Genomic DNA, 23,622 nt, shown 5'->3' with positions numbered 1-23,622 from the left:
TTTTTAGCTTTTTTCTTTCTCTAGAAGTCTTTTGGATATTGTAATTATCTCCTGTGTAAATGATTAAATATTAGTATCTACTGTAAACAGGGCATAAACTAGGCAAGCAGCAGCATCTTGTATGGTGGGATCCTGATTCTTTATGTACTGCTGTAAGAGGGCTGAGTCAAATAAATGAGAACTCAAGAACCTATACCTATTTGATCAGATAAGTAGGTAAACATATCTGCTTTGTTGTTAAAACTCTCATTGCTGGCATGCAATGTATAGTGAATTTATTCAGCAGTATATTTTATCTGCTCTTCCCCCTATTTTGAGTGCTAAGGAATAAGGCTAATTTGGCCCTCTATAATAGCTAAATTTCTCTTTTTCCTGACTCTTGTTCCAGATTTAATGTTCTCTGTATAATTTGATATATTTAAAAGGTAGAAAAAATGAACATTTAGGGAGGGGTTTTTTTTGCCATTTTTAATGGAATCCCACATTTAAATAAAAGTGATTTTTTTTTAATGTTCTTTTCTTAAAATTTTAGGATTGTATACCATCTCTTGATTCTTCACAGTCAACACCAACGGAGGAACTATCATCTCAGGGCCAGTCCAACACTGAAAAGATTGAATGCCAAGCAGAAAATTACCTAAATGCACTCTTTCGAAAGAAAGGTAATACTGGTACACTTGGTCATTTACAATTTGCAATAGGTATCTAAAATCTTTGAATTTTTTTCACACACACAAGTTTTTTTTTTTTATGTCAATCTCTACTCCATTTTTGAGTAACTCTTTGTTTATCCTTATTCTTCATGTTTTCAAGGACATTAGGATTCTCAATCACTGTGGAGCTAGTTTTCTATTAGGCATGCCTTTTTGCCATTCTCCTCTCAGATCTCTCTCTAACTTTATCGTACATTTTCCTCATCTACTATAGACAGACGAGAACATTTTTTTTATGCTTCTGGTCTTATTTTGTTGCTGTTATCAAGACTTAAAAAGTTCTTTCATGTTTAGTAAGTGATAGATATATTATATTGTAAAGCTGTTTTTAGAGTAAGTTACCATGTATCATCTATCAGCCAGGTTGTAGAGTATATTTGCTAGTGCTTTTTTGAGGGGGTAGCTTAAATATGCTTACTTGACATTAAAGTTATCAATATTCTTTTTTGATTCCTTTTATCTAAACTATTTAAACCAAATGAGGCTTGTTTCATTTGTTACCTTACTTGATACACATGATCAGGCAGAAGTAATTTTTAAATCTTAGGTACCTGGGAAAAATAAAGAAATATAGAGCCTTCCTTTTTTTTTTTTTTTTTTTTAATTTTGGTCTTAGCCATTTCTGCAGTAGTAGAATGTCTTTTTACCACAGAGACTTTTCAAGTAAGTCATGGTGGGGGGTGGGGGGGGCACAGAAATGGGGGAAGAGGATCGTCTTACCTCCCGATTTCCAGAGATTGAGAAAAACATTACTGTCTTCTCATCTAGGTATTGACCCTGTTTTACTCCTGTTTGGAATTAAGTAGCATCAGCTATTTTCTGTTAAATTATTAACTTGACAATTTTAATCAATAATATTAAAAATAGCCCTCTCCTTAAAAGAAAGGACGCTTTGGTTTAGTCTTAAGTGCTATGAGTTCTTTTATATGTTGAAATATGAGAATTTTCTGATTAGAAGAATCACTAGTATATAAAAGGCCTAACATCAGGAGTTTATACTTTTTTTAAAAATGCAGGGGATTAAAAATCTTTTCTTGTGTTATCGACATACTTAGTGTTGAGAAATTGGCATTGTGTTTAAAAAGCATTCTTTTCTCAAAATTTTCTATCCAAACCAGTATGAAAAATAGTTTACATGCTTTAAGAATTTTATAACATTAATTTAGAAAATTTTATTCTGCCAGTATATTTACACTTCTAAGCATTAAACATAATTATGTTATCAGACTTATATCACTAAGAGAACTGGAGGAAATGTACACATTTACACACATGTACACAAGTTTCACCTTAGAACTCATTACTCAGTCTCCTTTTCCTTTGAGTAATTTGTAATGGTAACTTGAATAATCAGTAATAATAACCTTTAATTTGAAATAGTATGGAGTTAACTTGTGCTTCCTTACCCTATTAAGAGTAATCAGTGCCCTGACCAGTGTGGCTCAGTTAGTTGGGCATCATCCTGCAAAATGAAAGGTCGCTGGTTCAACATCCAGTCAGGGCACATGCCTGGGTTGCAAGTTCGGTCCCCAGTTGGGATGTGTACGAGAGGCAACCAATCAATGTTTCTCTCCATCTCTTTCTCCCTCCCTTCCCCCCCTCTAGTAATAAATAAATAAAGTCCTTTTTTTTAAAAGAGTAATCAGTAAACACTTGGTACTATTTCAGCTGATTCAAGCATCTGGGTCTACAAGAGGTCTCCTACCAATGGTTGGGTGAGTGTTCATGGATATTTAGTGACCTCTGCATTTGGGGATTTCTTCAAGATTTTTGAAGGATCACAGAGTTTTTAAGTGAGAGATTCTTACTACTGTTTTTGCTTTACTTGAAGTCTTACATTTGTTTATTTCTTTATTTGTAGTCCATCATAATTTTCCAGATTTAATTAAACATAAGGATTTTTTCTACATGTTTCCTTGTGTTTTTTTGTTGTTTTATTTTTTAATTTTCTTTGAATAAAATTGTTTTAGAGATTTCCAGTATAGTATGACTAGGATTAGGTGATAAATAATAATATCTTGGAAATAGTATCGACTTTTTAATTTAATTTGTTTAGTTCTATTTACTTTGAAATAAAAGGCAAAAAGGTGTTTAAAAGACAGGAAATATTTCTCAGTCTTTGGAGTAGCAAATAAAATGCTGATGAAGCAACATATGGATGAAGTTTTTATTTGATTCCTGAAGATTTTCGTAACTTGGGCATTTTTAGCAATTCTGGATATTAGTAACATTAGTGTTACTGACACTTTAAATATGTTACTAGTTTGAAGAACATATGCAAGTTGATCATCTTGCCAAAGTGTAAAGAAATCTGTTACTATTCTTATTGTAGCTTGTTTATTATCTTTCTTAACTATGGTTTTGGGGATGATGGTAATGATAATTATAAGCTATTATTATTGAGAACCCACAACTCAGGGTAATGATGACAATTGAGGTCATCAATTATGATTGAGCACTAAGCCCCTTTTGTGCCTTAGCTCATTTAGTCCGGAAACAATGTTAAGAGGTAGGTACTGCTGTTATCTTTTTAACAAGTAAAGACAACAAAGTGCAGAGAAGTTAAAATATCTTTTAGTTCTGTGTTAAGAACATCTAAGACCTCAAGAAGAAATTTTAAAAGCTGAAAGATGTTTCTTTGTGAGGAGCAGCTCGATTCTTTTAAGCATTAAGTAGAGAAACTCTATTCTCTGCTATTTAGCAGCCTAGGACTAGAATTAATTTTAATTGAATTAGGCAGACTAAAGAAGACCTATGAAAAATGTTCTGTATTTCTCATAGGCTTCCATTTTTCCTTTTTATGAACTATGAACAGTTTTAGTGATTAGTTCCCTTATAGCAGTGCTTTTCAACCTTTTTCGTCTCATGGCACACATAAACTACTAAAATTCTGGAGCAAACCAAAAAATATATATTTTTGCAAATCTGACCAAAAAATATGTATAATTTTGATTCATTCACACCAGATGGCTATAGTGTTGGCTGTTGTCATTTTTTATTTGACAAAGAGAAACGAGGTCAGTGCCCCTGACTAGATAGCCAGGTATAGAATGTTGTAAAAATTCTTGCAGCACACTGGTGTGTTTCTCATGTCACAGCAGCTGAAAATCGCTGCCTCACAGTGTTCAGTGATAGATTGGAAGAAACATTTAAACTAAATACAGTTTGGATGATCCCTTATACATAATTGGAAGCTAGTCAAAAATAATCTTTCAGGTTGAATAAATAGAATCAGGGGAAAGGAGAAATTTTAGTACAGAAGTGAACTTAACTAGTTTGTATATTCTTTACTTGAGAAATTCTACATTGAATTTTCTTCTAAGGGTTAACCCTAAAATTGTCAAGAATGAAAGCGCCATGATACCAGGGATTTTGTTTTGTTCATTGCAGAATCTTCAATGTCTAGAACATCCTAGACTTCAGTAACTATTTCATGAATGAATGAATGAATGAATGAATGAATGAATGAATATTAAGATAAACTGTCCTGATATCTTCCAGTTTCTGTGCATATTCAGTGGTATTATTTGTTCTATTTGAAGAAGATGAGTATTTAGCATGTAAATATAATTTACCTTTGTCTGTTTTGTACTTAAGTTTATTACTGTGTAGAGCTTAAATATCAGTTATTTGTTTTGAAATAAACACAGGCATAGAGATATGAAAGGCCTTTTCCAAAGTTATTTCCAAGAGAAGTAAATTAAATTATTTTGACTTTTTCTTCACATTCTCTGAACAACTGAAGCAGTATAAGTTACTGGTTTGCTATTGAGGAAGATGTTTCATCTTATGTTTTTAAATTAAAGAAGGCTACTTGATTTGACTAAATTGGGCAAACAATGTGCACATAGTAGCTGAATTATCATACTGCTAAATAGATAATAAAACCTTCCTTAATCAAAATATTATTTTTTTTGCTTTATCTCTCCCCCCCCCCCCACACACACACACATTTAGCATTCATGTAACTACAGTTCTGGCCTTTTATTTTCAAAGACTTTCTTGATGTATTTGACGCATTTAGTTGAAAGCTGCTGTTAACCAACCCTTCCCTCCTTAAATTAATTGATAGCCAGGTTTTGTATAAAGTTTTCCATGCCTTTTCTGAACACAGACCTTTTTCCTGTTGGGTTATGACTGATGATAAAGCATTTGACTTCTTAGAAATAGGAGTATTAATCTTTTAGATCATTTTTCTCTAAATTCTCTAAATTCACAGGCATTCTTGAGTAACTATGTAAATTTGACCTGCTTCATCTAGGCTCTAAGTGTTTCTTATGCAAGTGTGCCTTTGTGATAATCATTGTGGTTATACACTGAATTCCTCTTATACAGATTGCCTTTTTGGTATGTTAGTGCCATAAAATAATTCACTTGCTGTTATGAGCCATGTTTGGAGGTGTTCATGAAAAATTTTTTCTTCTTTTGCCATGTGCTTAGAAGATATGAATGAAATTCTAAGAACATACATAAAATTAGAACTGGATTTAAGATTTTTCATTTCTGGAAGAATCACCTTTCTACCTGCAATACCAGTCATAGCAGGAATTAAAGGCCAACTTTCAGGTCATGCATCATCACCCAGATTCCTTCCTCCTTTTGTCTTTTTTATATTTTAATTTGACCCAGTCATTTACCCTTTTACAAGCACCCAAATTCTTTGTGTCTTCTGGAACTTGTGGTCTTTGGTCAGCAAAATCCCCTATGCCCTCAGTCTTATAATACTTCCTTTACTCTATTCCTTTAACTATGTATTCATAAACGGTACTTTTGTAGCCCTCTCCTTTTCTTTCCCTGAGTATGACTCCCTGAAGCAACACTAGCATGTTGGGCTTTACAAAACATATTTCTGGTCCATGATTAGAAGAGTTCATTTATTCAACAAAGATCCACTAAGGCAAGAACTATTCCAGGAACAAAAGACAAGAAACATTCCTATCCTCATGGGTTTTTATGTTCTAGTGAAGGGAAACAGACAATAAATGAGTAAATTATCTTTATGGTTGAACACATGCACACATACACCTCTCACACATATGCTGAATATATATGAATACAGGGTTGGACAAAAGTAAGTTTACAGTTAGTTTATTCTTGTATTATTATTTATTTTATTAATTATTGTATTATTTTACATACAAACAACTGTAAACTTATATATGCCCTGTGGAAACAAATGAGGAGAAGGCCATAGGGAATGCCAGAATAGAGGTAGTCATCGAAATCTTCTTAAGAAGAATAGTCAGATGACATTTAAGCAAATGTATTTTTAAAAAATTAAGGTAGCATGCTACAGAAATCCTAGGGGAAATAAGTTTTAAGAGTTAAAAGAAATACTAGTTTTGAAAAATTATAGATCAGGCATGTGATAAGTGATCACCACTCTGATTCCTCAGTTTTATAGATTATTTTCCTTTTAAGGCCAATTTAAAATTAAAAACATTTTAAAGTAAGTGGGGAATTATTTGTCTCTTTTATTTTTACATACAAAGAAAGAATAGTTAAATACTTGACCAAGGAACATGTACTATACTGTAAATAAATAATAAAATAATGTAAGGTAATTAATGATTGCCAGTAGCATGTAGGAATCAGAAGAGGCATTTAAAAATGTTTAATTAATGGATTATAGAGTTGCCTGCCTGAAGTTTGATGGTAAGAAGAGATAGAGGCTTTAATTTCTGTTGCTCTTTGGTGGTTAGTAATGTTAAACCAGAGTTATGTGGTGAAATAGTGAATAGGAATATTAAATACCTGAATTCATCCATGTCACTGGCTCTGAACCATCAGCTGAAGTCATAGAAAAGACAGTGGGACTTACAAAAAAAAAAGCTAAAAATTAGATGAACTATTTAAGTTCCCTGAAAACTTGCAGTTTTTCAGCTCCTGGTTTCCCAAGACTTTGCTTGCAGCTTCATTTTTTTAATGTGAGGAGTCTCATCATAATGTGATCAGACTTACTTGTAACAACACATTTTATATGTATGTACTAAAATTTCTGCTGAAGATACAGTACCAAGTATTTGTGAATCATCAACTCTTCACTATGTTAGCAGTTCTTTTACATTTTCATTGTCCACTTCATTAAAGCTCGCTTCCTTAGCAAGTTGTAGGACTTTTTGCTTTACAGTCAACGTTTCTTTCTTTTCTTTCTTTCGTTCTTTTTTTTAAATCCTCACCCTAAGATATAATTAGTGATTTATCAGACAGGAAGAAATATCGATTGGTTGCTTCCCATATGTGCCCCGACTAGGGATCAACCTCCAACCCAGTTATGTGCTCTGACCAGAGATGGAGCACATAACCTTTTGGTGTAGGGGATGACACTGCAACCACCTGAGCCACCTGACCAGGGCTACAGTCAACATTTCCTTCATCTCCTAGAAGTTAACAAAAACTATGCTAGTTTCTTTCATACTTTCATCATTGTTTGTTGTGAAACTTTTTCCCAAGCCTGAGTGATTTAGAGTGTCTTTTTATAAAAATGGTTTCATAAATCCTACATCTAGAAGTGTCAAATGCATAAGCACGCCATAGCAGATATTTCACGCTGAGTGTGAAAAATAATGTGTATCATGTGGTATATGTATCCAATCTTCTACTTGGTCAGAATACATCCCATAGAGGCCATGAGATGGGAAATAAATAAATTTACTGTCATTTTAATAGCTCTTAGTTTCTACATTCCTCCTGCATTTTAAAGCAGCTCTGCAGATGCTTCTCATGTTTTAAAAAAAGGTGAAGGCATTAGACAAAGACCAGTCATGCATGACCCATGGACATGAGCAGTGGTGTGGAGATGAACTGTGGGAGTGGGCGAGCTGAGTGGAGGGGAGCAAAGGGGGAGGAATTGGGACAACTGTAATAGCATAAACAATAACACTTAAAATGAAAAATTATTTTTGTGTATGATGTAAAAAAATAAAGGTGTGTTTTATAATAAATAATGATGTGTGAGATTATAAACCTTACTGATAAATATTTATTGTACTTAATGGGTTACTGAAGAGATTTTGAAGGATAATTTTGATTGTACATAATGATGTTACCTTTATGAGTTTTAAAAAGTATTGTTTTGCAGTGTTGATTTTAGTAGATTTCGAACTCCTGGGAGGCAAAGAAAATCGTAATTTTTATATTTTCATTTCCTTATATACATTTGTTTTTGAATAGAGTTTTGATCAAAGACCTAAATATATAGGATACAGTTTTCAACATGTGGTTGATTTATGCCACTCAAGTTATGAAAAATTAAATTATCCATTTTAAGTATGAAGTGATGAAGAATGGAATATTTAAAAAATGCATGTTCATGCACACTACATACTCGTATGTGTGTGGTGGAATAACATGTCTCTGCTGTCTGACAAGCTTTAGGATACCATAGAACAATATGGGTCAGGAGTTTTGCCAGGAGGCCAAGCAGTTACAGAAGAGCCTACTTTAAAAGATGGTGCAAAAGCAGTTTCCCGATTAGCATTCACCTTCTCAGTTGCAATATATTCAGGTGTGTTAAAGTTTTGCTCTCTGAGATAATGTTTCTAAAATGGGTTTTGTTTTGTTTTTTTATGAGAACTGATGTTTACACATTCATTTAGTTCCCCTGCCATGGATAATGGTTTGGTTTTTAAAAAACTTCTTGGAAAATTTATCTCTCTTAGAGGTCGACTTTTCTCTGATATGTTTTTCTGGTTTTTATTTATTTTTAATTTTACATCAGGTTCTCAAATTCATGATATTTTAAATTTTTTAAATTAAACCACAACACTTATTGGTTTGTATACTTTAAAAACAGTGATTATCTCTGTCACTATGTACCTAAAAATACGAGGTTGTTAGATGACTAGAATAAAAACTACTATGACATTTCTGTTGCCTACTTTTTTAAAAAGATGTACTTTTAAAGTATAAATATGCAAAATTTTCATTGCCCTTGTAAATAGTACATGTACAGCTCTTAATTTAGAATTCTTAAAAATACGTTTCCTCTCAGTACCCAGCTGTAAAACTTTAAACCTGATTGTAGTCTGCCTGTACAAATTTAAGACAGCCTAAGAGTAAATTGGGTGATACTAGAATCTCAGGATTAAGGCCTTTTAAGGGGGGAAAAAAAAACAAAAACTTTTAATGGTCAGGAAAATTAGTAATGGACTGAAGTATTTCATGTGTCTTAAACTAAAATATTATGCTAAATGAAATAGAAAAAGTTAAGAACCATATGATTTCACTGATATGTGGGATGTAAAACTGAAACTCGCAGACACTGACAGCATTGTGGTAGTAACCAAGGGGAAGAGGGTGCAGGGTGTGGTTGAGGGGGACTAATATATGGTGGCAGAAGATGGTCTGACTTTGGGTGGTGGGCATAAAGTGCAGTACACAGATCTTGTATTATAGAAGTATACACTTGAAGCTTCTGTATGATCCTGTTAACCACTGTCATCCCAGTATATTTAAATTTTTTTAAAAACATGAAAATGCTTATAACTCTCATCATACCTATTAATATCTAAAAAACAACCAAAGAAAACCCCCAAAAAGCCCTGGCTGGTGTGGCTTAGTTGGTTGGAGTGTCATCCAGTATACTAAAAGGTCGAGAGTTCAACTCCTGGTCAGGACACATGCTTGGGCTGTGGGCTCAGTCCCCAGCTGGGGCGCATGTAAGAGGCAACTGATTGACTTTACTCTCTCACACTGATGTTTCTCTCCCTCCCTTCCCCTCTCTTTAAAATCAATAAACATCCTCTGGTGAAGATTTTTTTTAATTTTTTTAAAGGAGAGGAGAGATGGTTCCGATTAGCTATTTTTTTCCAGATAATTTTTTCACATATTGTAGTTTAATGAATGAGAAACTCTAGTGTAAAAAGGAAAAAACAAAACAACAAAAAGCATGAGTTATAAGCCAGTCACCGAATCAACCTATCTCAGCTGTTTTATAAAAGGTTAAAGTTCTGTCTTGTCATTTTGAGTCTTATGTTTTTAGTTTATTGTTTTCACACAAAGATCCTCTTTTAAAATGCAGTTTTGTAGAAATAGCACTTTGTTAAATATACTCTAACAAATAAACATTCCTCTCTTACTTAAAATGACATAGTTAACATTCTGTTTTAAAGAATTACCCATTCTTTATGTTACTTTGGAACCCCAGAAGCTGATTAATTCTGAATGTCTCTTACTGAGTCCAGGATTCTAGCAGAGTGTGTGAAATGTGATAAATTAGTTTTATAAATTATTAATCTCACTATTGTTAGCTTACATATAATTATGAACTATTAGCTACAATAAACTATTTGCTATTGGCTAATTGTACATTATACCCACAGCCTGTACAGATTATTTTGTAAAGTTTATTTATTAGAATTCATTGATTTGCTAGTACTAAGTAGCAGTGATTCCCTCTCTTTCTCCATATGAATTTATATTTCTCTGTGTGTGTCTTTTCCCCCTAAAGTGTTTTGAGTGAGGTCCTCAGAAATGTTCATATCCTTGGTAAAAGGGGGCATTCAAATCTTGCCCCACCATATATTAATGTGAGTCTGAAAAACTACTTGACCTTTTTGTGACTTCGTTTTCCCATGTACAAAAGAGGCATAACAATTGTAGATACTAATTGTATTGAAACAAGATAGTAGTTTAGATTTTAGTGTTTTAATCATTGACAGGTACTGTGTGTTCAGTAGTAGTTTCTGGTGGAAAAAAGAATATGCGCTGTAGAGTCGAAACTAGATGTGTTTGTTAAATAGCTGTGATGTTGATCAAGTTACTTAGTGACATCATATCACTGTGAAGGTTAACATAATGTATTGAAACATTGTCTTAGTTCCATATTTATAATAGACTCATTCTTTAGTTTGTGCTCTGAGTTGTGATATATTGTAGTTTATATATTTAAGGTAAATATATACATATTCTACTGTGTAGTTTTATCTGAATTAAGTCTGAAAAAATAGGCTTTAAAAGATGCTGTCAATGATGAACCTTCCTCCAAGCATATGCTGTGGTTTGAGATGTTTAAAGCATCTCAAACTGTACATTCTCAGTTTTGTTAATTGATGAAATGACTGCAAGTCCATAATCAGTGAGCTGACTTACAAACAGTATTTAATTTCTAAAAGATCTAATAGGAAAATTTATAGTCACAGGGGAGTTGGACTAATGCAGTGGTCAGGTTGTGGACAGGTTAAAGAGACAAAAAATACAGGGAGTAGGAAGGGTAAGGAGGAACAAAATGGTTTACTACTAAAAGATACTGTGTCCATATCCTTTTTTTATGGAAGGACATATAAATAAGTAGTTACATTAAGTGATGGTGGGCCATGATTTTTACTAGAACCTCAAGTAGGTGGTAGGAAATGAAAGTTGGAAATATAACTGGGGTGCAGTGAGAATTTCTTTTTATAATAATCGTATGAATTCTTATGATATCATGGTTTTATATCCCTAACCCTCCTCCCCTTCAAAAAACCTAAAATGCTATAAAGACAGAGATCCTATGGTTGTGTGCTCTCTGTTTCTCTCACCTGGCTGATTCCTCACTCTACATGGCAGTTGAGACCATCTGTGGAATAAAAAAGAAGCTTCAGGAAGCCCGTGTCCACTACTTTAATCCTTGATTTTGTATATATCTTCTGCAGTATATGTTAAGTATGTAGTGACATAGTAAACCAAAGTGAAAGCAACATCAGTAATATCTGAGTCTTCATTCTTGCCTGCCTTTAAACCAACTAGCTCATAAGACTTCCGGGAAGAGGGGGGGAATTGTTTTTCTCTGATAATTCCTTTCATGACTATTCAGTAACTGTTTATATGAAGTGTGAAAGAGTGAAAGAATATTTTCCCATTCTTGTATTTCTGTGCTCTGTAAATTAAAAAGAAAAAGATTAACATATTACTCAATTGGTAAGGCAGATTTTATTCCCTTTGATGAGTGAACAGTTATTTATTTATGAAATTTTTTCAGTTACCTTGTTGTGGTACCATGGTAGATCACTGAATAGGTGAGTAAAATACAATGCTTAGTCTCAAGGAGGACACTGGCATCTTACAGTGGGGAATAGTGGCAATACAACAACAGAGAGAGAAGTTCATGTGCTTTTGATTTTCTTGTCATCTTAAACCTCCTATACGGTCCTCAGTAACATTGAAATTGAAGACAAGACGAGGAGATGAAATAAAAGATAACTAAATTGAAAAGGAAGAAGTAAAGCTGTTATTATTTGCAGATGACACAATACTGTATATAGAGAACCCTAAAGATTTTGCCCAAAGAACTACTGGAACTGATGAATGAATTCAGTAAAGTGGCAGGATACAAAATAAATATCCAGAAAACTTGTACTTTTATATACCAATAATGAACTGTCAGAAAGAGAAACTAAGAACACTGTTCTGTTTATAATTGCATAATACATATGTGAAATTATTTTACACACACACACACACACCCACACACCCCCAATACCTAGGAATAAATTTAACCAAGGATGTAAAAGACCTGTAACTGGAAAATTATAAGACACTGAAGAAAGAAATTGAGAAAGATACAAATAAGTGGAAGCATATACCATTGTCATGGGTAGGAACAATTAACATTAAAATGTCCATACTACCCAAGGTACTATATAGATTCAGTGTAATTCCTATCAAGATACCAATGGCATATTTCACAGAACTAGAAGAGAATACCAGTGATTTATATAGCCACAGCAATCTTGAGAAAGAAGAACAAAGGTGGAAGATCATGTTACCTGATATCAAACTATACTATAAGGCCATAGTAATCAAAACAGTATGGCACTAGCATAAATATAGACATAGAGCAGCAAAACAATAGAGAGCCCGGAAGTAAACCGACACCCATATGGCTAATTACTATTTGACAGAGGAGGCAAAAACATATAGTGGGCTAAAGGCAGTCTATTTAATAAATGGCGTTGGGAAAATGGGACAGATGCATGCAAAAAAATGAAAGTAAACCACATTCTTACACTATACACAAGAATAAATGGATTAAAGACTTGAATGTTAGACTGGAGACCATAACAATCTTGGGAGAAAACATAAGTGGTAAAATTCTGGACATTTCTTGTAGCAATATTTTTTCTGATACCTCTTCTCCAGCAAGGGAAACAAAAAAAATAAATAAACAGATGAGACTACATCAAACTAAAAAATTTTTTCACAGCAAAGGAAAACATCGACAAAATGAAAAGACAACCCACCAAAAAGAGAATATTTGCCATGATACATCTGATAAGGGGTTAGTGTGCAAAATTTAGAGAGAACTTATAAAACAACACCGAAAAACCAAACAACCCAATTAAAAAATGGGCAGAGGACCTGAAGAGACCCTTCTCCAAAGAGCACATACAGATGGCCAATGGAATATAAAAAGATGTTCAATGTCACTAATCAGGGGACTGTAAATTAAAACCATAATGAGATAATCACTTCACACCTGTCAGAATGGCTATCATCAATAAATCAACAAGTGCTGGTAAGGATGTGGAGGAAAGGGGACCCTTGTGCACTGTTGGTAGAAATGCAGATTGGTGCAGTCACTGTGGAGAGCAGTATGGAGTTACCTCAAAATATTAAAAATGGGACTTATACCCAGTGGTTCCACTTCTGGGAATTTATCTGAAGAAATCTGAAACAGATTAGAAAGAATATGTGCTCTCCTATGTTCATCACAGTGCTATTTACAATAGCCAAGTTTTGGAAGCAGCCCACGTGTTTATCAGTAGATGAGTGGATAAAAAAGCTGTGGTACATTTACGTACTGGAATACTACTCAGCCATAAGCAAGGAAGAAAATCTTGCCCTTTGCAGTGGTATGGATGGACCTGGAGAATGTTATGCTAAGGGAATAAGCAAGTCAGAGAAAAGACAAGTATCACATCTAATGAACATACTGAATTAAGCAAAGTAGAGACAGATTCATAGACAAAGAGCAGGCTGACAGCAGTCAGTGGTGGATTGGAAGGCTGGGTTGGGAGGTGGAGGGATTGAGCAAAAAAGGAAAAAAAAGAAAACTCATGGACATGGACAGCAGTGTGATGATTGTCAGGAGGAGGTGCTCAGGGAGGTAGAAGAGGGTATAGGAGATCAATGGTGATGGAAGGAACCTTGACTTGTAGTTGTGAACACATAGTGTACAGATGAGGTGTTGTGGAACTGTGCACCTGAAACTTGTATAGTTTTGTTAACCAGTATCACCCAAGTAAATTCAATAAAAAACAAATCAGTCTCTCCAATGGGGAAAAAAACTTAAAAAAAGACCAAATGATCCTCAAGATATTCCTCCAAAATATATATAATCTTTCCATTGTATGATCTTTCCATAGTGGATTGCTAGCTCCTAGAGAGCAAAAAATATGTATTCTTTCTCTGTGTCTCTTTTATTACCCTGAACAAGTATTACAGTTACACTAGAATCTTGATAATTGATTTTTAATAACTTATTAGCAAAAGGTGATCTTTAGATAAAATATACTTCTGTGCCTCTGTAACTATTCCATTTTCTAGATGAAGAACTTTTTTTAAAATACTTGTTTATAGTAACATTTGCATTTTGTTTAGAATCTTATTTCATTTAAAATTAATGGTAAAAAAGCAACATTTGGGAGGGTCTTTTATGGGTTATATCCAATAGCCAAGGAAGAGCAATATTCTCTCTACTTGAGTATTCAGCCTCATTCCTCAGTTTACCTTTCTGCCTATAACTGTAGTGGTAGCTGTGCTAAATGATCTTATCATGTCCAGAGGGACAGTACATTTAAATTGTATAGTAGTCCATAGTAGTTTTATCAAACTGAGCTTATTTAGAATGGAATTTTTAACCTTATTTGGATTTGGGTTTTACTCTATTGTTAAAGTGTTAGGTTTTCTTTGGTAAGGAGTCTCCTTTAACACTTCCACTTTGTTTTCTGTTTATTCCCAGGAATGCCCCATCTTTAGCAGATCTAAATTAATTGTCTGCTGATGTTGGTATCAGAGTGCTACATTGGTTACAGTGGGTAGGTTCTACAAACACTTGTGCCTTGGCCAGCCATGATTCACTTAAAATATCCCCTGGACCAATAACTAAGCTCTGTTGAAGGTGGCTGTGATAGAATTAAGGCATTATCTAAACAACACTTTGTTGGGTCGGAGATTGATACTACTGAAGAGCAAGTGTCGTAGCTGCTGAGGAGGCAGAAAAAAGCCTGTCATGGGAAATGTCTCAGCATTCCAAATAATTTCTAGTCAAGTTTTTACTACAACCCAGGCTATTATGTAGAGAAATCTGATCACAGAGATAATGTATCTAGGGTAACTTGCCAGACTGTATCCCTGTAAGAGGAAAATGGTTTACCTCCTCCTCAGTATCTTAATGGATTGTTTCATATCTCTAGGGTAACAGGCCAGCTGAAAGACTTGTGCCATTATTATTCAACTGTTCTGACCCTGGCTGGCATGGCAGAATATAGAAGGAGATTGTGTAAGAAGTGGAAGCTGGATCCAGCAGTATGGGAGTAGAATGTCTGGTACATAGAATGATTATTGTATTGGCAGTCTATGGTGATTCCTAGTGGGGATAAATTTTTTAAAATTAGTTTGAATACAGTTGTGATTTATTTTATTTTTCTGAAAATATTCAGAAATGTCTGAATCTTTTCTACTTCACCTTGCTTACCATGCTGTTCTCCATCTGACCTCCTCCCATGTTCTAATTCAGAGTTGTAAGAAATAAAGCAGTGGGTATAGTATTTTATCATGGCAATTTTAAAATAGCATGCTATTTTGCTGCTATAATTTCCATAGTATTGTTTTATCAAGTTTTTATTTTTCTTTAGTTTTACTTTTTGGCTCAAGGGTCTTTAACCTGGGATACTGCCCAGCAAGTTCAGGGGTAGGATTTTCTTAAGTCCACGAAATTAAATGGGGGGAAAGATGACGTCTTTATTTTCACTAACTCCTAGCTGACATTTTAACATTTATAAATATTGACAACACATATCAGTAGTACCTATTCTGGCAATAAATATCAGATATTTTCATGTCATGTCTTCAATTATTGTTTATAATCTCACTGCTTTGAAATTATGGTACATATTAAATTTGCTACTAGATTTTATATTTTAATGCATTAGGAAAAAAGTATATATTACTATACCTCACTTAAAAATATTTTTGACAATTATCTTTCAATATACTTGGTTTTAGGGGGTAACCCTGTATATTTGTGTGTTAAAAACATGATTCTGAAGAACCCATAGTTTTCACCACACTGCCAAAGGAGTGTTTCCACAAAAAAGGCTAAGAACCTATCCTGTCTACCTTCTTTGCTATTTGACCTTCATGCTGTCCCCAGAATGTTATACCTTAAGGACTGTATCCTTATAATTTATATATGCATATATATATATTTATGTACATATATTTTTCTGCCCCTCTCCCATCTCGTCCCCTCTTCTGACTTCAACATTTAAGCTCTGTGATGAGCCATGGCCTCTCCAAGTTCCATGCGATTTTCTAGCTTCCTATATATGTTGTAGGAAGAATTTTAAGTTCAATAAATCTAAGCTAAACTTACTTCCATTTTTAAACATGCTCTTTTTCCTCTTTTGTTTCCCATTAATTAATGCCACTCACAGAAGATTAAAGTGCAAGAATCATTATTTTTTGTCTTTTCTTTCTACCTCCTCTAAAAGGGGTTATTAATAAGTCAGTAGGGATGACTAGTAAGGCTGCTATGAACATTCTTATACTTTTTGAACCTCTGTATCATTTCTTTTAGCAAAATCCTTAGGAATAGAATTACTAGGTCTTAATGTCAGTGTATATTTAAAATATATTAGAAACTACCAAACCTTCCCAAATTTATCATTTCACAGGCTCATTAGGAATGCATGAGAGTTCTAGTTGCTCCAGATCTCTGTCAGCAACTATTGTTACCAGTGTTTACTAGCTAATGCTAATAGGTGTGAAATGCTATCTCATTTTGCTTTAAATTGTATTTTCCTGATAACTTACTGAGCACTTTTCCAGATTATCGGCATTTCTGTATCTCTTTTAAAGAATCTGTTCAAGTCATTTGCCCATTTTTAAATATTTTTTTATTTTTCAATTACAGTTGACATGCAGTATTATATTAGTTTCAGGTGTACACCCAGTGATTAGACATTTATATAACTTACTACATGATCATCCCAATAAATTTTGTACCCATCTAACACCATACATAATTATTAGAATATTATTGACCCATTTTTAATTGGGTTGTTTGCCTTCTATTATTGAAAATGTGCATTTTGGGGTTTTTTTTTTGTAAATTTTGAATACACGTACTTTATCAGATCATTACTAATGTTTTGTATTTTTGTTGAATAGTGCCTTAACTTTGTTGAAGTGCCTTGTGAAGTTGACGATTAAGTTTTGATACTCTCCATGTGGTAGCTAAAGAAACTAAACACATAGACAAAAATAAGCTAAGACTAAGATAACCAAGGAAATAAAAGGGGGATCTCTGAAAAGTTGAGTCTTAGTAACTTTACTTTTTTAAGATGGGCTTTACAAACTGTTGAATATTTTAAATGTTTTATATAACAAATTAAGCTTTAAACATTTACAAAATGAAATAAGAAAATAATTTTTGTTCTGATTGAATGTTTTTTTCTTCTTTATGTTCCAAATCATTGATTTTATTCTTGACTTCATCCATTCCGCTGTTGATTCTCTGCACTTCACTGTTAATTCCCCGTACATTTATTTCACTTAATGAAACCTTAATTTCTGCCTAGGTCTTTTTTATGCTGTTGAAGTATTCGGTGAGGTCCTTGAGCATCCTAATAACCATTGTTTTGAACTCTGCATTTAATAGATTGTATATCTCCATTTTGTTTAGTTTTTCTGGAGTTTTGTTCTTTTCTTTCAATTGAGCCATATTTCTTTGCCTCCTCATTTTGGCAACCTCCCTGTGTTTGTTTCTACATATTAGGTAAAATTGCTTTGACTCCTTGTCTTAGTAGCATTGGCCTATTGTGGAAAAGTGCACCAGGAAGTTAAGTAATTGCCAGGGTGTGTCAACCGTGTGAACCAGGTTGATGGAGTCTCTGATATGGGGTCACTGCTCTGTTCTATGTTGGGGAGGGCTCAGAAAAGAGACAGTGGCCACTGCCTGGCCTCTGCAGTTTTGTTTAGGAGGAAGCTGTCCCTGGAACTTGCCCTGATGCCAGACACTTCAATTTCTCCCTGTATGGCCCTGGTGCTGAAGCCCAGAGGGAGTGAGTCTGCGTTAAGTCCTAAATTCATGTTGCGCCCTCTAAGAGCAGACTCCTGAGAATCCTGAAGTTTCTTCTGCCTCCCCAACCCCCACTGGTTTTTACAGCCAGAACTTATGGGGACTTAACATCCTGGCACTGGAACCCTGGGCTGGGTCATCTGGTGTGGGGCTGGGATCCCTGACTCCCAAGGTATTCCTCCTGATTTTTATCCACCACACGTGGGTGTGTGAACACCCCTTCTGCTCCTTCGCACAACTCCGTGCATCTGTGTGTCTCTGTCCCTCCTACTCATCTGGAAGACTGTGACTTCTTTAATTCCTTGGTTGTGGGACTTACAGCTTAATTTTCTGATGATTCTGGATATATTCATTTTGTAGTCTAGCTGTATTTTTGCTGTGGTTGTGTGAGGAGGCAAGCTGTGTTTACCTATGCCTCCATCTTGAGTGGAAGTCTCACCCTCTTATAAAATACTGCTCTTCCTCTTTACTTGAACTCTTATTATCTGAACTCAGGAACTGAATAAATTCAGATGAGTTTTCAAATATATTTTTTGCTGTTGAAAACTCAGGAATCAGATCAAGATACTGCAATATCCTTTGATACTGAAATTGTTCTTTAAATTTTGTGAATTTTAAGAATCAAATAAATTTGAATAAGGAGTGATACTTGCACTACTGTTTGTTTTTCTACCGCATGATCTGGTAGAAAGAGTATATATAATCTGGGACATAGGAGGCAGGTGTTTGGAGCTCTGCTATTATCTCTGACTTGATCTTTCTGGATTTTTGTTTCCTCTTCTGTAAAATCACATGGTTGGATTGGATTCTGCCTCTGAGCCTCATAGATCTTGACGTCTAGTGGTCCTGAAAGCTGCTAAAAGTCTAGAAGTTCTTTTGACATTTCAAAAAGCCAGAAAAAGTCTTATGTCTACTTGAAGTAAAACTAAACCAAACAAGAAATTTCTTTATATTTGGTTCAGATTACTGTTTCTTTATAAAATTTGCCAGACAAAACAACTTAAATCTTATTGGCATGTCTTTGATTTATATTTAATAGAGAATTAAATTATTCCTTTGCAATCATATTGTCTAATAAGGTGTTTTTCCCAAGGAGTAAATGACCATAGTTTATTCTTACAAACTAAGATTAATACGTTTATTTCTGGACAAGTCAGAAATCCATCAGTGGCCATATTTTTGTATTATCTCATAATGTGAAGTAGACTTTCCAGGGATTTACTTCCTGCATTGGTTTTCAGTTATTATACACCTAGACTTCGTTTTATTCCATTTCTTTTGTTTCACAACTACAGTTAAACTGTGTTCTAAAAATGTATTGATTAATTTGTTTGGAACTCTGAGTAGTATTTTCTTGTAAATAAATGTTAAATATTAATTAGTATGCAAAAGTCTATAATGGTAATTAAAAGGTGATATACTTGTTTATATTACTGTATCAGCTGCTGTTGTCAATCATTTGTTTTCTGGGAATTGACTTCTTAATTTGGAAAAATAAGGATATCATTTTACTCTTCTCTCCAGATACTTCTTTGATTCCCTTCTTTCTTCTACCCCTTCTATCTCCACCAAAGCAGGAATATATGGTATTTGGACTTAATTAATGAGTAAAGTACATAAAACTGGGGTACTGTATCGTAAGATCACTTTAAAGGGATATAGATTAAGAATATGGGAGAAGAGATTATTTTTTACAAGTCTTGGCTACCTCATTTGTTCTCTGTAAAGCTGCATATTTAGTATGCCACTTTGAATGCCAATGGGTGGATAAGCAATTGTTGCTTGGTAAGTATTAATATTTTAATTAAGTTTTCCCCTCTGCTTTTTTAGAAAAACATACTACTTTTTTCTTTCTCAGCTAGAGGATGAAATTAGTTTTAAAATGCCTTGATGCCACATTTAGTGAATGCTTTTAGCCTATGAAGAAAGGAAATTTACTAATGAGATATTTGCTCACTAGTAGTCAAGAAGTGTCAAATGGATGTGCTATGTAGTTGTCAAATGTGAGATGGAATTCGGTTTTTAAATAGCTTAATATAGCACCTTTTTAACTTATCCATAATGTAGAATCAATCACTCTTGCTGCATAATTTTTCAGATCTGCTTTCCTAAATTTCCATGATTATTTACCTACTTATGGAATGATATAATTTGCATCTCAATTAGGCTGTCTATAACACATCTTTTATTCAAGTGTCAATTATATTATTTATTAATGAATAAATACAGTCTCAAAGCATGTAGTGACATCAAAACTAAGCATTATGAATAGTACAGTGCCATCTTGTAATTATTTTTCTAAAGGATCTCTGGTGCCATCTACTGAATAATTTTTTAAAGGAAGAAAAGTATATGAAATCACTGAATTTTTTTACTTAATCCAGTTTTTTAAATTAATTGAGTTTATGTTTTAGAGCACTTTTAGGTTTACAGAAAAATTGAGCAACTCAGTTTTCCCTATTATCTTTCATTAGATTATTACATTTCCTACAGTTAATGAATCACTGTTTATTCGTTATTATTAAATGAAATCTACAACACACAGAGTGAACCTACAAGTACAACATACTCTGTGTACTGTACAGTTGTGTGAGTTTTGAAAATGTACAATTTCATGTATCCACCATCAAAGTGTCATACAGTGTCATACAATAGGGCAATAGTTTCACTGCCTTAAAAAAAAAACCTTCTGTACTCTACCTATTCATCCTCCACCCCTTGCCCCCAGCCTGTGTCAGACACTGATATTTTTATTGTCTCCATACTGTTCCACTCTTTTCCAGAAAATTATATAGTTGATACGTTACAGTATGTAGTCTTTTTAGATTCGCTTCTTTCACTTAGCAATGTGCGTACGGCGGGGGGGTGTCCGTCCATCCATCCTGATAGCTCATTTCTTTTTATTACTGAGAGAGAGAGAGAGAGAGAGAGAGAGAGAGAGAGAGAGAGAGAGAGAGAGAGAGACCGTCCTGATAGCTCATTTCTTCTTATTACTGAATAATATTCTGTGCTATGCATATACCACTGTTTATTTTACCCATTCACCTATTAAAAGACATCTTGGTTTCCAATTTAAGCAGTTGTGAATATTTACAAGTTTATGTGTAGATGTAAGTTTTCAACTCATTTGGGTAAATACCTAGGAAGTCATTTTCTGGATCCTAAAGTAAGACTGTTGAGTTTTGTAATAAACTGCCATATTATCTTCCAGTGTGACCATACCACCTTGCATTCCCACCAGCAGTGAATGGCAGTTCTCATTATTCCACATCCTTGTCAGCATTTGTGGTTATTTTGGATCTTAGCCATTCTCTTTTTTTGGATGGTTAATTTTTTAAGTTATAGTTTATTGATTATTCTATTACAGTAGTCCCAGTTTTTCCCCCTTTCTCCCCTCCATCCAGGAGCCCCCGCTCCTCAGGCAATCCTCACACCATTGTTCATGTCCATGGGTCATGCATATAAGTTCTTCGGCTGCCCCACTTCCTATACTGTACTTTACATCTCCATGGATATTCTGTAACTGCCTATTTGTACTTCTTAATCCCCTCACCTCTTAACTCATTCTCCCACACTCCATCTGGCAGCCATGAAAACACACTCCATATCCACGATTCTGTCTCTGTTTTTTGTTTGCTTACTTTGTTTTTTAGATTCAATTGTTGATTGTTGTGAATTTATTGCCATTTTAATGTTCATAGTTTTGATCTTCATTTTCTTAAATAAGTACCTTTAACATTTTCTATAATAATGGTTTGGTGATGATGAACTTACTTAGTTTTTACTTGTCTGGGAAGCTCTTTATTTGCTCTTCAATTCTAAATGATAGCTTTGCTGAATAGAGCAATCTTGGCAGTAGATCCCTGCTTTTCATTACTTTGAGTATTTCTTGCCAGTCCCTTCTGGCCTGCAAAGCCTCTTTTGAGAAATCAGATGACAGTTTTATGGGAACTCCCCTGTGGGTAACTAACTTCTTTTCTCTTGCTCCTTTTAAGATTCTCTTTTTATCTTTAACCTTTGGCACCTTAATTATCATGTGCCTTGGAGTGGGCCTCTTTGCATCCATCTTGTTTGGAACTCTTTGTGCTTCCTGGATTTCCATGTCTGTTTCCTTCAGCAAATAAGGGAAATTTGTTTTCATTATTTTTTTCAAATAGATTTCCAATTTCTTGCTTTTTCTCTTCTTCTGAGAGCCCTATGATGTAAATGTTAGACACTTGAAGTTGTTCCAGAGGCTGCTTATACTATCCTCATTTTTCATTTTATTCTTTTTTCTTCTGGTTGCTCCGATTTTTTTTTTTCTTCTCTGTGTTCCATATCATAGATTTGGTTCTTAGCTTCATCCACTCTACTGTTGTTTCCCTGTAAATTGTTCTTTATTTCAATTAGTGTATCCTTCATTTCTGACTGGATCTGTTTTATGCTGTTGAGTCCCTCACTAAGTTCCTTGAGCATCCTAATAAGCCAGTATTTTGAACTCTGCATCTGATAGATTGCTTATTTCCATTTTGTTTAGCTCTTTTTCTGGAGTTTTGATCTGTTCTTTAATTTAGGCCATGTTTCTTTGTTTCCTCCTTTTGGGAGCCTCCTTGTATTTGTTTCTATGTGTAAGTGTAACTCACTGTGTTGATAGCATCGCCTAATGTAGTAGGTGTCCTATAGGGTCCAGTGGCACAGCCACCCCTGTAACCTAAGCTGGGTACTCGAGGTGCACTTTCATGTGGGCTGAGTACACTCTCGTCTTGTAATTGAGCCTTGATTGCTGTTGGCAGGTCAGTGGGAGAGAATTACCCAAGCCAGCCAGCTGCAAGGACTGGCTGTGACCACTAACCACCAACCTCTGCCCTCTCTGAGAGATCAGCTGTTCAGGGGCAGGGTGGTGGTGCTCCAATGTGGTCTGTAGCTGTCCATTGGGTGCACAGGTTCTTGGGTTTTCTGGGTGGTGAAGGCCAAGGTCAACCCCCACCTGTGTTCTGGACAGGGCCACTTTGCTTGAGCTATAAAGCAATCTGAGATGGCTGCTATGTGTGCTAGGCTTCAGGATCACCAGGCAAAGCCAAGCTGTGAATCTAGACTGGCTGCTGCTAGTGCTGGACTTGAGGTTAGTTAGCAAGAGGTAGGAGGGCTGGGGACTTAACTGAGGCCAGCTGTTGCTTGCTTGGTCAGATTTAGGAAGTTGTGAAGCATGAGTCAAGACCAGCCATTCATAGGAGAAAGTCTCTGTTAACAGCTTGGCTGGACCCCTCTGTTGGGCGGGAGGGAGTCTCAGGGGATCTCTAGAGCAGGGCAAACAGTGTTTACCAGGTTGATGAAGTCTCAGATACGGCACCCACCTGCCGGCCATGAGGGTGAGGGGAGGACTCAGAAAAGGGCAAGTGGCATAGAAATGCCTGCCTTTCTAAGAAAAAGCTGTCCCCCAGCTCCTGCCTTGATGCCAGACACTTCAGTTCCTCCCTGTATGCCACTGATGCCTTTTAAACTGATACCCTGATGCTGGAGCTCAGACAGAGTGAGTCTGAGTAAGCCTGTATGTGGATTTTTTTAGGAGGAACTGCTTGGGACTCCAGAATTTTCTCCTATCTACTGGTTTTTTCAGCCAAAAGTTATGGGGCCTTTTCTTCCTGG

The 23,622-nt window shown here is 34.9% G+C and overlaps 1 protein-coding gene across 4 annotated transcripts in view; it reads left to right on the top strand.

Moving 5' to 3' along the window:
- LCORL (ligand dependent nuclear receptor corepressor like) overlaps positions 1 to 23,622 on the top strand; it is a 120,502-nt gene that overhangs the window by 48,517 nt on the left and 48,363 nt on the right. For all 4 annotated transcript variants that reach the window (XM_054581984.1, XM_054581982.1, XM_054581983.1 and 1 more), the window contains exon 4: positions 533 to 662. In XM_054581984.1, coding sequence (XP_054437959.1) covers positions 533 to 662 — 130 coding nt within the window. The remainder of the gene's footprint in view (positions 1 to 532; positions 663 to 23,622) is intronic.

This window comes from Pteronotus mesoamericanus, unplaced genomic scaffold (assembly GCF_021234165.1).
Source record: "Pteronotus mesoamericanus isolate MK-2021 breed Mesoamerican mustached bat unplaced genomic scaffold, CSHL_Meso_final contig_68, whole genome shotgun sequence".
Taxonomy (NCBI): domain Eukaryota; kingdom Metazoa; phylum Chordata; class Mammalia; order Chiroptera; family Mormoopidae; genus Pteronotus; species Pteronotus mesoamericanus.
This window is presented reverse-complemented; position numbering and strand designations above follow the sequence as displayed.